The sequence below is a fragment of the Zea mays genome, chromosome 3, assembly GCF_902167145.1.
Source record: "Zea mays cultivar B73 chromosome 3, Zm-B73-REFERENCE-NAM-5.0, whole genome shotgun sequence".
In the NCBI taxonomy this organism is placed as follows: Eukaryota; Viridiplantae; Streptophyta; class Magnoliopsida; order Poales; family Poaceae; genus Zea; species Zea mays.
The window spans coordinates 31892674-31906259 of NC_050098.1; the positions used below are offsets into that span (position 1 = coordinate 31892674).

The following is a 13586-nucleotide window of genomic DNA, read 5'->3' on the forward strand; positions in this document are numbered from 1 at the left end:
TCAAAGAAGTCTTCTCCTTCTTTTTTAGTATAGCCTTTAGCCACAAGCCTAGCCTTGTACTTCTCAATTGTACCATCAGGCTTGAGCTTCTTTTTAAACACCCACTTACAACCCACAGGTTTACATCCATATGGTCGAGCAGTGACTTCCCACGTACCATTTGAAAGAATGGAGTCCATCTCATTATGAATTGCTTCTTTCCAATCATCTGCATCTGGAGATGCAAATGCTTCTGCAATGGTAGTAGGAGTATCGTCCACAAGGTACACAATGAAATCATCACCAAAGGATTTTTCAACCCTTTGTCTCTTGCTCCTTTTAGGAGCATCATTGTCATCCTCCTCTAGGACAATTTCATGTGGTTGTTAAAAACTCTCAAAAGGTGTACTATGTTCAAGAGTTATCTCAGAAGAGTATCTAGAATTGCTATGAATGTCTTTCATTGGAAATATGTGTTCAAAGAAAGTAGCATCACATGATTCCATAATAGTATCAACATACACATCAGGAACTTCAGATTTAACTACTAAAAATCTATATGCTATGCTAGACGAAGCATATGCAAGAAAGACACAATCCACTGTCATTGGACCAAGCTTGCGCTTTTTATTAATTGGTACACTGACTTTCGCCATGCACCCCCAAGTGCGCAAGTATGAAAGTGATGGTTTTCTCCCAACCCACTTCTCATAAGGGGTTTTCTCTTCTTTGCCCATAGGAATTCTATTCAAAACATGACATGAAGTCAGGACTGCCTCCCCCACCATGCCTTAGATAAACCACAAGTGTCTAACATGGCATTCACCAGATCAGTCAACGTACGGTTTTTCCTTTCAGCAATCCCGTTTGATTCGGGTGAATAGGGAGGCGTCCTCTCATGAATAATGCCATGTTCTGCACAGAAATCATCAAAGACTTTGGGAAAGAATTCGCCACCACGATCTGATCTAAGACGTTTGATCTTTCTCTCTAGTTGATTTTCAACTTCAGCCTTATAGATTTTAAAGTAGTATAAAGCCTCATCTTTAGTTTTTAGCAAGTATACATAGCAAAATCTAGACGCATCATCAATCAATGTCATGAAGTATCTCTTGCCACCTTTTGTCGACACACCATTCATCTCACAAAGGTCAGAATGTATGAGTTCTAGAGGTGCCAGGTGTCTCTCCTCAGCAGCCTTGTGAGGCTTTCGAGGTTGCTTCGACTGCACACAACTATGGCACTAAGAACCTTTGACTATGGTGATATTCGGAATTAAACTCATGGTTGAAAGCCGAGACATATAGCCAAAATTAATATGACACAAATGGGAATGCCAAATACTCGCAAGATCATCAACATTAGCGCAAATATGGCTCACAGACTTATTATTGAAATCTAACAGAGAAAAGCGGAACATGCCTCCGCAATCATAGCCTTTACCAATAAATTGTCCAGACTTAGACCTAACTAATTTATTGGACTCCAAAACTACCTTGAACCCATCTCTACATAGAAGGGTTCCGCTAACGAGATTCTTGTGTATAGAAGGGACATGCTGCACGTTCTTCAACTGCATGATCTTTCCTGAAGTAAACTTCAGATCCACCGTGCTAGTGCTATGAACAGAAGCATGTGACCCATTCCCCATTAGGACGGAAGAATCCCGGGCACCCTGATAAGAAGAGAACAAATTAATGTCAGAACTCACATGAACGTTAGCACCAATATCAAGCCACCAACTAGGTGATTGAAATACTGAGAAGATGAAAGGTAAATTACCATACCCTTTGTCTTCCTCATTGCTAGCGATCACTGTGTTGACATTGCCCTTTTTGCCACGGCGATCCGCTCGATCAGGACAATCCTTGGCAAAATGACATGTCTTGCCACATGCGAAACATGTCAGTTCAGCCTTGTTCTTCTTCTTGAAGTTGGTAGTTTTGTTGGGCTTGTTAGATTTTGGCTTTCCTTTGCCCTTGTTGTGGTTCCTTTGAACCATGTTGGCGCTGGAGTGGCCCTCGCCTCCTTTAGATCCCGTGTCCTTAGCCTAAGGTTTCTCCTCAATATCCAGAGACGCTATCAGATTTTCAACTGATATCTCCTGTCTCTTATGTTTCAGAGATATGGCGAAGTTCCTCCATGTAGAAGGCAACTTTGCATCTAGACACAAATCAGTCAGGAAGGACTATCTTAAGGTGGTCGAGCTCCTTGGCTATACACTGTATTTCATGAGCTTGCTCTACAATAGAGCGATTATCAGCCATTTTATAATCATGAAAGCTCTCCATGATATACACTACCAGCATCTGATGCACCATACTTAGGGCGTGTTTGGTTCGGCTTTTTTCTGACCAGCTTTTCTGAAAAGCTGGCTGTGGGGAAAAGCTGGCTGTTGGGAAAAGCTGGTGGTTAGAATTTAGGTGTTTGGTTCGCCAGCTGTGCAGAAAAGCTGTTCGTTAGAATCTACGTGTTTGGATAATCAGATTCTCATATTGCAGATTCTATTCGAACAAACGATAACTTTAACCCAGAACCAACAAAAGGTCATTATAGAATAATTAGTGGAGTTGATTACATCATAAGTACTGTTACATGTACATAGTTAACTACGACACTAATGCATTAGCAATTGCATCTCGAAAAGCAGTCATGTCCAACTCATCAGATGTGCTACTACTACTCTCACCTAAAGGTACATCATGACTGAGGCTATTAGGTCCTAGTTCATCAAAGTCTCTATCGTGTAGAGCACTATCTCTAATGAAGTTATGCAATGTCATACAAGAAATAATTATCTTCGATTGTTTGGTAAGCGAAAAAGAAGGGAGACTTAATAGCACTCTCCACTTCATTTTAAGCACCCCAAACGATCGCTCTATAACATTGCGTAGCGAAGAGTGTGCATAGTTGAATACTTCTTTGCTCCCAATAGGTTGCCTCGCATTTTGCCATTCCGAAATGTGGTACTTCTGACCCTTATAAGGTGCAAGGTACCCCTTTATATTTGGATAGCCTGAATCGACAAGATAGTATTTACCTGCACAAACATTAAATACAAAAGTTACATACTTAACACATAAATTAATACTGTATGATAAAAAAGTACAACAAATTTATATACCTTCCGGTGGATGGAGGAACCTATCCGCATAAGTTATCAAAGTATCTTGTAATACTCTAGTGTCATGTACGGATCCTGGCCATCCTGTGACTACAAATGTAAACCTCATATCGAAGTCACAAACAGCCATTACATTCTGCGATGCGTAACCGTGTCGGCCAATATATTTGGCTTCCTCTGAGGTCGGGACTGACGCTGGAAAGTGACTACCATCAATTGCTCCTATGCAATCCTTGAAGTGTGGCCAAAATCTCGCCTCTCGCAAACGAGGATGAATCTCGATGAAATTTGGGCCTTTAGGCTTGATTATGTCAGATGACATCTTATACAGTGCATTAAGGACTTCAATATACTTGCGACTAATTGTTTCCAAGGAGTGACCAAACTTATTCCTTATCTGCCTAAAAGATTGTGGACCCCCACATGCCCACAAGAAAATGCCAAGAGCTTCCATAGTACTGACACCCCGGTTTGGAAGCAGACCATAATTTTCGACCAACGTGTCATGCAATCGTCTAAAAACAGTTCGTCGCATGCGAAACATGTCAAAGCAGTCGTTACTATTCTCCAACGTTCTCTCAACCCATTGAATACCAGTTTCAACCAATGTTCTTCTAGGAACCTGACTTAAAGGCCTGCCCCAAATGTCTACAGCATATAGAGCAACAAGCAATTCTGCATCTGTGTCATCCATTTCATGATCATATGTGTGTGCAGCAGGATCACACATCTGCATGCACACAAACAACAGCCAGATATTCATATCTAACCACAGTTTATAAGCCACATATTAATGTAGAAGCACAGTTTACAAGCCACATATTCATGTATCATAGCTGACAGAAAGTTGACAGATTCACATTGTTCACAAGCTTACAACTCTGATTATTGAAATACATATTCAACTCGAATATTTGGAAAATTGTTTCCAAGGGAAAATGATGCGTACGAAAAGTTTATGTTCTAAGACGACAATCCTCATAAAAGTGATATGACATGACTCATATAACAGACACAACTAACATAAGACTGAACATAAGCCTCTGTTGTCGGACGACCAGCATCTAATTGGATTTTTTAAGATCTATCTCGTAAGCTTTGCGAAGCCAAGCGATCCTTCCTTCTTTTGTCTTCAGTGATGCAAATACATCTCTATACTTTTTCTCAATCAACAGATGAGTGGCAAACAAATGTAGGTCGCTGCCTTCTGGTGATCCATCATCGATAACTTGTTGCAACTGCACAATAACCTCAACTCAAACTGGGTCCGTGTCAGCAGAGGTAATGGACTTGTTAGTGGTCATTGAACGTGACTCAAAAGCCTCCACAAGGCGTTTCATGTACTCTTCCCTCGAATCTTTTTTTCTTCTTTGGTTTAGGAGAATCATGCCGCATCTTACGCTTCCCAGTTGCATTTGTGCATGGGTCAGGTGTGCTGTTTTCACCCCCACCTAAAGTGGCTTCCAAATGATCATCAGATGATGAATTAGCATCCTCTACGCCAGGAACAAGGGTTCTTTCATTTGTGCAGACAATGGGTCCAAACATAACCTTTAGCTCGTCCTCATTCTCTAGGGGGGTTGTTTTGAACATAATACAACCTGGCATTGCCTGCAGCACCATGGTAGTTCCTAGTTTCAGATGGCCAATACTAGTGTTAGTCTACAAAATAAAAAAAGTCTACTTACTTCATTTTGCATAGCCCACCACTCATCGGGCGCACTGATTGAACCAGAATGCGGGTCTCGACCAAGACCTATAGACCTTTCATTAAGAGTTTTCCACTGGGTGAACATTCTCTTTAAGGAGTCCCACCTATTCTTCATTTGATCCCTAGTGTAAGTGCGACCAGTGCGTTCCTTAAACTTTCTTATGAGGTTAGCATACCCTTCGGCGTTTAGAAATTATTGTGGCCTGTTCCGTGCATTGACCTCTTCTACACAAATTTCTGTGTAAATTTTTGTTGCTCTACTATCCCACTTAGCAATCAGTTTGCCAGACTTGTCCATCTAGTGCAAAACAAGTATAGAAGATTGAAAATACGTATTGAAGTTCAGTTAGTACGATAACAAAATTAACAGGTAAGGGAGCATAATAACATAAGGTAGTACCATAAGGAGTCACATTCGTTTGGCATAATTACATATAGAGACTGACGAAATTCAAGTGCTGGTGGACACAAAAGCACAGGGAACACAAAAGGCTGATCAATCCCTGTTAACACCTGCCTCTAACAAGGTCTAACTTAAACATCATTATCACTGAACGATGGCATCTGGTCGGAGTCATATTCAAGACCCCAGAAGTTTTCAAAGTGGTCAGCAAAGTCCCAATCTGGACTAAGGTACTCGTCAGCTAGGGGTGGTGAGGACAAGGCTGACGGTTCGTAGCTGCTGTCACACGGGTTGTTTACGCTGTTCACGTTGTCCAACTTCTCTTGCAACACCAGAGAGTCTTGCTCAAGCATGCAAGCAATGTCCTCCAATGCTACACGAAGTTTGGTAGCCTCAAATGAGGTCAACCCGTGTCCTGGACGGATTGTTTCCCGAGCTACGAAAAATATCTTGTCCGCAATCTCTTGCATCCTTCCAATTGCCTTGTCAGCTATGGAGTCTGTTGAATCCATCTGATGTGGATTTAGGTGGTTAGTTAACTAACAAGGGGACAATCTAGTAACGTGCATGTATTGACATCAATTGCGTTCTAACATGGACAAACGTAGGTTGAAGCTAACATAGAGGTAGTAACAAAAAGAGTATGGTCACGTACCATGAACATACTTGTTGTCACATACAAACTAACAAGTACTCACTCCAGATATAATAGGTATACAACAGAACAATGGTAATCCCAGTAAACCGTAAACAATAATGTGGTCACCCATGTGGACAGTTAAGTGCGCAACAATTTGTGTACAAAATTACCTTGGCTGCTGTTGATCTTGGAACCGAAGACGCAGCCCCCGAGTTTGATAAGGAAATCTGAAGGCGACATTGAAGGAAAATTGATTTAGTACGTCGTTGCATAAACGTTAACATGAACTCAAATTGTGTATGAAATAACCTTGTTTGCACTTGATCTTGGAACCGAAGACCTTGACCTCGACGTGATACGAAAATCTGAAGGCGGCAATGTAGAAAAATTCTCTGTTACTAGGTCGTTCAATACCTTTGAAGATTAAGTGGAGCTACTGGACAGGAGGGGGAGGGGTGGGGCGGGATCGACGATGAACCCTAGCAACACGACAGGAGGCAGCGGGGTGGGTACGGATGGAGGCGAGGTGCACCGTACCTACGAAGATGCAGACGCGATGGTGGGGGAGCTGCGGAACCTTCACGACGGAGCAAGGGCGGCAGTGTCACTGCGACAACCATACCGACAGAGGAAACGGTGAAGGAAACGCGGCAATGGGAGGAGAAGACGGTGGGGACGGACGAGTTCGTGGAGGAGGGAATCCATACCTGCGTAGACCGGCGACGATGCGTTCGGTGCGGACCGGCGGCGCTCCGTTCGGTTCGCGGCGGCGGAGGCGCGTTGCGGGGAACCCTAGCCGAAAGTGCGTGTGGGCTTCTGACGGAAGCCAACTGAGCGCCGCTTCGCGAGGACCGTGGGCGGGCGGCTTCTTACCCAAGCGCTTCGCCCAGAAGTCGCGCGAGAAGTTGGCGTTTGGTTTGAGCTTCAGCTTCTGGCGGCCAGAAGCCGCCCAGAAGCTGGACCAAACACCCACTTAGTAGTAAGCGCATCCCACAACTCTTTCCCGTCTGTGTGCTGAATATTCGCATCAACCAGATGGTCAACAAGGGCGCTAAGAACTGCTCCCGTAAAGATAGTATTGGCATGGTCGTACTCTTTCTCCTATTCAGGAGTCAGTGCGCCCTCAGATTTGCCTTTACTAACATGGAACACATTCATAGCAGTAAGCCAGAGCGTGGCCTTGACTTGCCACCTCTTAAAGTGCATACAATTGAACTTTTCTGGCTTCAGCGCGTCGGCAAAAGCAGCCATAGAAAAACTAGGAAATTGTCTACAATAAGGTTTTTGGATTGTTGAATAATTAGACAATTTCCAGATTAAATTCCAAATATAACTCATGACCAAATCAGAAGAACTGAAGTAAAAAGTCAAATCAGATGATGCGTACTGATCAGACATACTGATAGATGGCTGAAAGCGAAAACTGGGATGATTTGGATGTTGGCTGTCAGGCGCCTTTTATAGGGCCGAGTCCGTGAACAGATAGCTATCATCGATCCGATCTGCACGCGAAAATCTCGCGTCCAGTTTAGATTTTATAGCGATCGGTTAGGATTCTGAACTTAACAGCCAAGCAACCAAAAATTAAAACAGCAAAAGGAAGTCGCACCCCCGCAAAGGCGAGGGGCCGGATTTCGGCGGACCATTCACGTGCATGTCGTGCGCCCGCGCCCTTCGCCCCGCCAGGCCAGGCGAGCGAGCGTGCGTGTGTGGCTCTCCACACTCTCTCCTCTCATCCATGACTTGGTGAGTGAGTGTGGCCTCCATATTTAAACTAGTTCCACTCCACTTGGACTAGCAATATGGTACTATTGGTTCCACCATTCCATAGCCATACACATATATGGGCTTTTGAGATTGTTCTGTGATTTAATTGAATTTCTCAATTGGGCCTAGCCCATAAATCCTAACATCTTGGTGCTGACATTCCTATTTGTCCCAATTTCCATTAATTAGCGCAATACCGTTCTCTGATGTTTGTTAAAATTATGCTATCAAGAATAGGACGGAGGAAAAAAATATGCTATTAAAATTGGGTGGAGGAAAGGGAGGGCAATGGGGGCACCTTATGGATTGCCTAGGTCATTGTTAGTGCCTGCGACTTCATGGGCACTGTCCATAGAATCTCTTCGAATGGAAACAAAAGAGAAACAAAGGAGGACAAACAAATGAAACGGTGTAGCCGCTAACAATTGAACTTTCCTAGAAGGATGTATCTATAATGCACAACCATATATCTTATAGACAAAAAATAAATAATTAGGATATAAATAATATTATAAATATTTTTTGGCAATCCGTGTTATCGACAAACTCTACCATACCGCCCACCGTATGCATGATCCTTCACAACACTCTCCAATCCGCTAATAAAGCAGGTCACACGCTCACTAGTATCCGCCACATCTGCTGATCTCGCATAACACTACTGACAAACCGTCGCTAGCCTCTTTTTTTTGACACCAATGCAAACTACTTCAAATCTCACACCCTCACACACACACACACACACACACACACACACACACACACACACACACACACACACACACACACACACACACACACACACACACACACACACACACACACACACACACACACACACACACACACACACACACACACACACACACACACACACACACACACACACACACACACACACACACACACACACACACACACACACACAGATATATATATATATATATATATATATATATATATATATATATATATATATATATATATATATATATATATATATATATAGCAAATTTAGCCTATAGCAAATTTAAGGATCAAATCAAGTTAGGACCGGATCATAAAACAATACAAGTTTGAACTAACAAAATTAAGGGCCTTATTGGTTTGTGAAGCAAGAATTATGGCCATGATCCATTACCACCCCTAGTCGTAACCATGAGAATTGTAGCCCCGACATGCTTAATTTCGGAGGAGGACAATCTACCTCATGAAGAGTTGATGGTTTACATATGGAGTGCATGGATCAGACGTGGGGGTTATTGGGGATGGGGTGGGTCAGAAAAACGTGTTACAGGCTGTTATTGATAGAAAGCGAATATAAGGTTGAGCCAGCGCCGCAGGATTTGTTTTGTTCCTATCCGGGCGCCGCAAAAGTATGTAGGCGTGACAACTATCACATACATATTTGGTAAGTAGCCTTAACAAAAAAGATTACAATTTAAATGCATACAATTTAAAGTTTAATTTGGCAATCAAGTTCATAAAATTAAACAACATACTATCATTCACACATCTATATTATATATAGGTTCACGTTAATATACTGTACCGAACTTCAATCTGCTTCTTACAAGTTACAACGCAACAATCAGCACGACCAAGCAGATGTAAATCCATGTATGCGTACCATCATGCATGCCCCAGATTACTAAGACCAAACGACACACACATATAACACACATGCAATGATACAATCCATGTATATACTAGCACATGCATGCACACATATCTTATATCTTATCCAATAGTTATAGCAAACACTTTGATACTTGTACCAAAATCGAACATATAAGTCTATATATTGTAGTAACACACCACAAAAAAAGTTTGGGGAAAAAAGAAAAAAAACAAATATACTTTGCCGAGTGTCATGGGATAGCCGAGTGTATGAGGGTGACACTCGACAAAGACATAACTTTCATGGTACTCGGCATAGTTAAACTGTAGACGGCTGCTGATGGCGCTTTGTCGAGTGCCTCGTTGTGACGAGAGCTCGACACTCGGCAAATCCGCCTTTTTCGAGCGTCTATGTATGTCGAGTGCTTTACACAGGGCACAGTCGTCTTTGTCGAGTGCCATGGTTCGCTGAGAGTGGCGCTCGACAAAGTATTCTTTGCCGAGGGCCCAAGATTTTGTGCGCGGCAAAGCTTTGAGCACTCGGCAAAGAACGCGTCTCCGGTAGTGTTAGTGCCAACGACTTCATGGGCACTGTCTGTAGAATCCCTTTGAATGGAAACAAAAGAGAAACAAAGGAGGACAAACAAATGAAACGGTGTAGCTGCTAACAATTGAACTTTTCTAGAAGGATGTACCTATAATGCACAACCATATATCTTGTAGACAAAAAATAAATGATTAGGATATAAATAATATTATAACTATTGTTGGCAATCTGTGTTACCGGCAACCTCTACCATACCGCCCACCGTATGCATGATCCTTCACAACGCTCTCCAATCCACTAATAAAGGAGGTCATACGCTCGCTAGTATCCACCACACCTGTAGATCTTGCATAACTCTAGTGGCAAACCGTCGCTAGCCTCTTTTTTTGACATCAATACAAACTACTTCAAATCTCACACCCTCACACTTCTTCAACTATCGGGAACCAGCCTCCCTTAAAACCACTCTATATATGTGTGGGTCGTAACCATGAGAATCGTAGCCCCGACACGCTTAAGGTTGATGGTTTAGATATGGAGTGCACGGATCGAACGTGGGGGTTATTGGGGGTGGAGTGGGTTAGGAAAACGTGTTACAAGCTGTTATTGATAGAAAGCGAATATAAGGTTGAGCCCGCGCCGTAGGATTTGTTTTGTTCCTATCCGGCGCCGCAAAAGTATGCAGGCGTGATGACAACTATCACATACATATTTGGTAAGTAGCCTTAACAAAAAAGATTACAATTTAAATACATACAATTTAAAGTTTAATTTCGCAATCAAGTTCATAAAATTTAACAACATACTATCATTCACACAAGTATAATATATATAGGTTCACGATAATATACTGTACCGAACTTCAATCTGCTTTTTACAAATTACAACACAACATCAGCACGACCAAGCAGATGTAAATCCAGGTATGGGTACCATCATGCCCCGGATTACTAAGACCAAACGACACACACATATACCACACATGCAATGATACAATGCATGTATATACTAGCACATGCATGCACACATATCTTACCGACTAGTTATTGCAGAAATATAGGAACCATGCAAATTTTCACAAAATGCAATGCAGATATAGTAGATATAACATGCATATTCATGCATTTGTCTCCAAACTCCATATCCACTTTTTCAGTACTTGTACTTCCATATGCCATCCATCTCTATGGTGGTGGTCGCGGACCCTGGGCCGGTCACAGACATCATCGACGAGATCTCGGCGGCATTAGCCTGTTCGTCCTTCTGTGACACCATCGAGGACGGCCTACTCTCCGGCGCTGCAACGTCGAAGCCGCCAGCGCCAGCGCCAGCTGCTCCCATGTCCATCTGGCCAGCCGCTGCCCCCATGTCCACCTGGCCAGCTGCTGCCCCCATGCCCATCTGGTGGTGGTAGAAGTTCATCGGCAGCGGCGCGGGCACCGGATTGCCGAACAGAGCGCCGTTGATCTGGAGCCCGCCGGCGCCACCCATACCTGCCAATGCCATAGGCGGCATCATCCCCGCGCCGGCATTCGGGTTGGGGTAGTAGGGGGCCACCGGGTCCATGGCAAAATCTGGCAGGATGGGAAATTGCATCTGCATGGGCACGGGCAGTGGCAGCTGCAGCGGCATGGGGATGGGGATGGCCGGAATGTTGTTCTGATTCTGATCCATCTCAGGACCGGCCATGGCCACCTGGTATGCCGGCGCAGCCGTCTTCTTGATCCCGGTGGTCTTGTTGAACACACGACAGACCACCCACTCATCCTGCGCGGATTTCATTTGTAAGCCGTGACCGTGGGCGGGCAAGCAAACAAAGAAAGTAGTATGTGGATGCATGCATCATGGTTGCTTGCTGATGATGATATATATTACTTACTGGTACCACGCACCTTGCAAGCCGAAGCTGAAGCTTTCATCATGGCCGCAGCGATGTTGGTGGCTGAGCCGGATGCGGATGCAGGACTAGCAGGGAGCCTACCGCTGCCTTCGAGCCTGTACTCGTGCATCACCCAGTTGGTTTTGTCACCCCTGGGAGCCCTGCCTTTGTAGAACACGAGCGTCTTCTTCATGCCGACCAGCAGCAGCCCTTCCGCTGCAAAGGGGTTGTAGACCTCCTTGTCCTTGCCGGTCGCCTTCCAATAACCCGCCTCAGTGGCCCGGTTCGCCCTCAGCCCCGTCGGGTACTTGCGGTCCTTCTGGTAGAAGAAGTACCACTCCTTCTCGCCCATCTTTGCAACTTCTGCGGCATGCATGCGATCGAAACAAGCACCGTGTATCAGTCAGTCCACACATAGCTCGATGACTAGCATGTCTAGTCTAGCACTAGCAGCAGCATCCGCTAGCTGCATGCACAGATAGATCGATCGATCGAGGTCGCTCGTTAGTTACATACTCGGGAGGTCCCATGGCTCGGTCTTGTTTAGGTCGGCGTCCGCGATGGCGATGCAGCTGTAGTCCCTGTCGTGCACCTTCTTCGTGAGGTAGTCGTTGATAATCTCAAAGTCGCTCGGGTGGAAGCGGAACCCTGGAGGCAGTTCGAGGCCACCGGTACGGTCAACGTCCATCTCCTGCGGCTGCTGCTGTGGCTGCTGCTGGTCCGCCATGGCTCCTGCTCCTTCACTGAGATCAGATCGATGAAGCACTAACAACAACCATTTATATCAAGGAACAATTCGTAGACGACAGTATAAAAATCGAAACTTTCATACATGCACAAACGCTTCGTTCTCGGCCTGCCGGCGGCCGCCGGTCAGTCTAGCTAGGTCTCTCACTCGCTCGCTCGCTCACCAGAACGACGGATGATGCAGAGCTAGCGAGTTGTGTTCTGGTAGTGCAGTGAGCCACAGGCACGCTGCAGCGCGCGCGTTAAATAGGCAGGAAGCGTGCTCGCGCAAGGCGCTTTCCGCTGAAGCCTCCTGCTCCTGCCTCTATACCCGGCGGCCCTCTTTTTCGGTGCTGTCTGTTTCTACTGGCCATTGGACGCTTGTTCTTTCCAACTGTGCCACGCTTGTCGTCGCGCAGGCCGGGCTCACTTTCGCGCCGGGGCCTCGGCTGGTGCTGGCGACAGGTGCCGAATGGAGGCCGGGTTCTGGAATGTCTCTACCTCCGGTTTGCCTCTGCCCGGCCAGCCCTGGCATGCGATTCCTGTGGACGTATGCGTGAGTCCGCCCGCGCGCCGCTCATGTCTGCTCAGGCCGTCGATCGCCGGCTGCATGAACAAGAGGGCTGCGCGGCTGGTGGCCGCCCACGTCGACATGCGCATGCGCGCGCGGCTGACGGCCGGCCGCTAGCTACAAGGGGCCGCCTTCGCGATAGAAAGCTGCTGTAGATGTAGGCATCCATCTGGGACAAGCAGTCCAGTGATAGATGTGGGTCGTCGTGATCTGGTTGCTGATCATTATTGCGGCGCCGGAGCGTCGTGTTCTTCACTACTCTCGGTCAGTTTTAGGTGCATGGGAGAAACGCGTGCGTGCATGCGCGCGGGCCGTTGTGCCGATGCGGTGTGCTGTCCGGCTGTCCCTGGCTGCGTATGCATGTAGACACCCGATGTATCTATCATCTATCTGCTGGACGATATATAGCCTGTTTGTGCCTGTTGTCACACACACACACACAAACCGTGCATAGATAACACAGATTACATGGTGACCAATGCAAGTGACAAGTGTGCGTCGGTCCAAGCGCGCCTAGCCAGCCCTGGAAACCATGGTCAGTTCGCGTGTTACTGTGCCACCCAAACCAAGGGACAGGACAGGCGGCGACGACGACCGCTTGATTTATGCATGCATGGAA

The 13586-nt window shown here is 45.5% G+C and overlaps 1 protein-coding gene across 3 annotated transcripts; it reads right to left on the reverse strand.

Annotated features, from left to right (window-relative positions):
• Positions 1-10579: 10579 nt before the first annotated feature.
• Positions 10580-12727, reverse strand: LOC542131 (NAM-related protein 1). 3 transcript variants are annotated; one of them, XM_008675201.4, is made up of 4 exons: positions 12503-12727; positions 12187-12402; positions 11684-12033; positions 10580-11558 (listed from the first exon to the last, which is right to left on the reverse strand). In XM_008675201.4, the coding sequence occupies exons 2-4, from the start codon at positions 12395-12397 to the stop codon at positions 10944-10946; spliced, it is 1176 nt and encodes a 391-aa protein (XP_008673423.1). In that variant the 5' UTR covers positions 12398-12402; positions 12503-12727; the 3' UTR covers positions 10580-10943.
• Between the last annotated feature and the right edge of the window lie 859 nt (positions 12728-13586).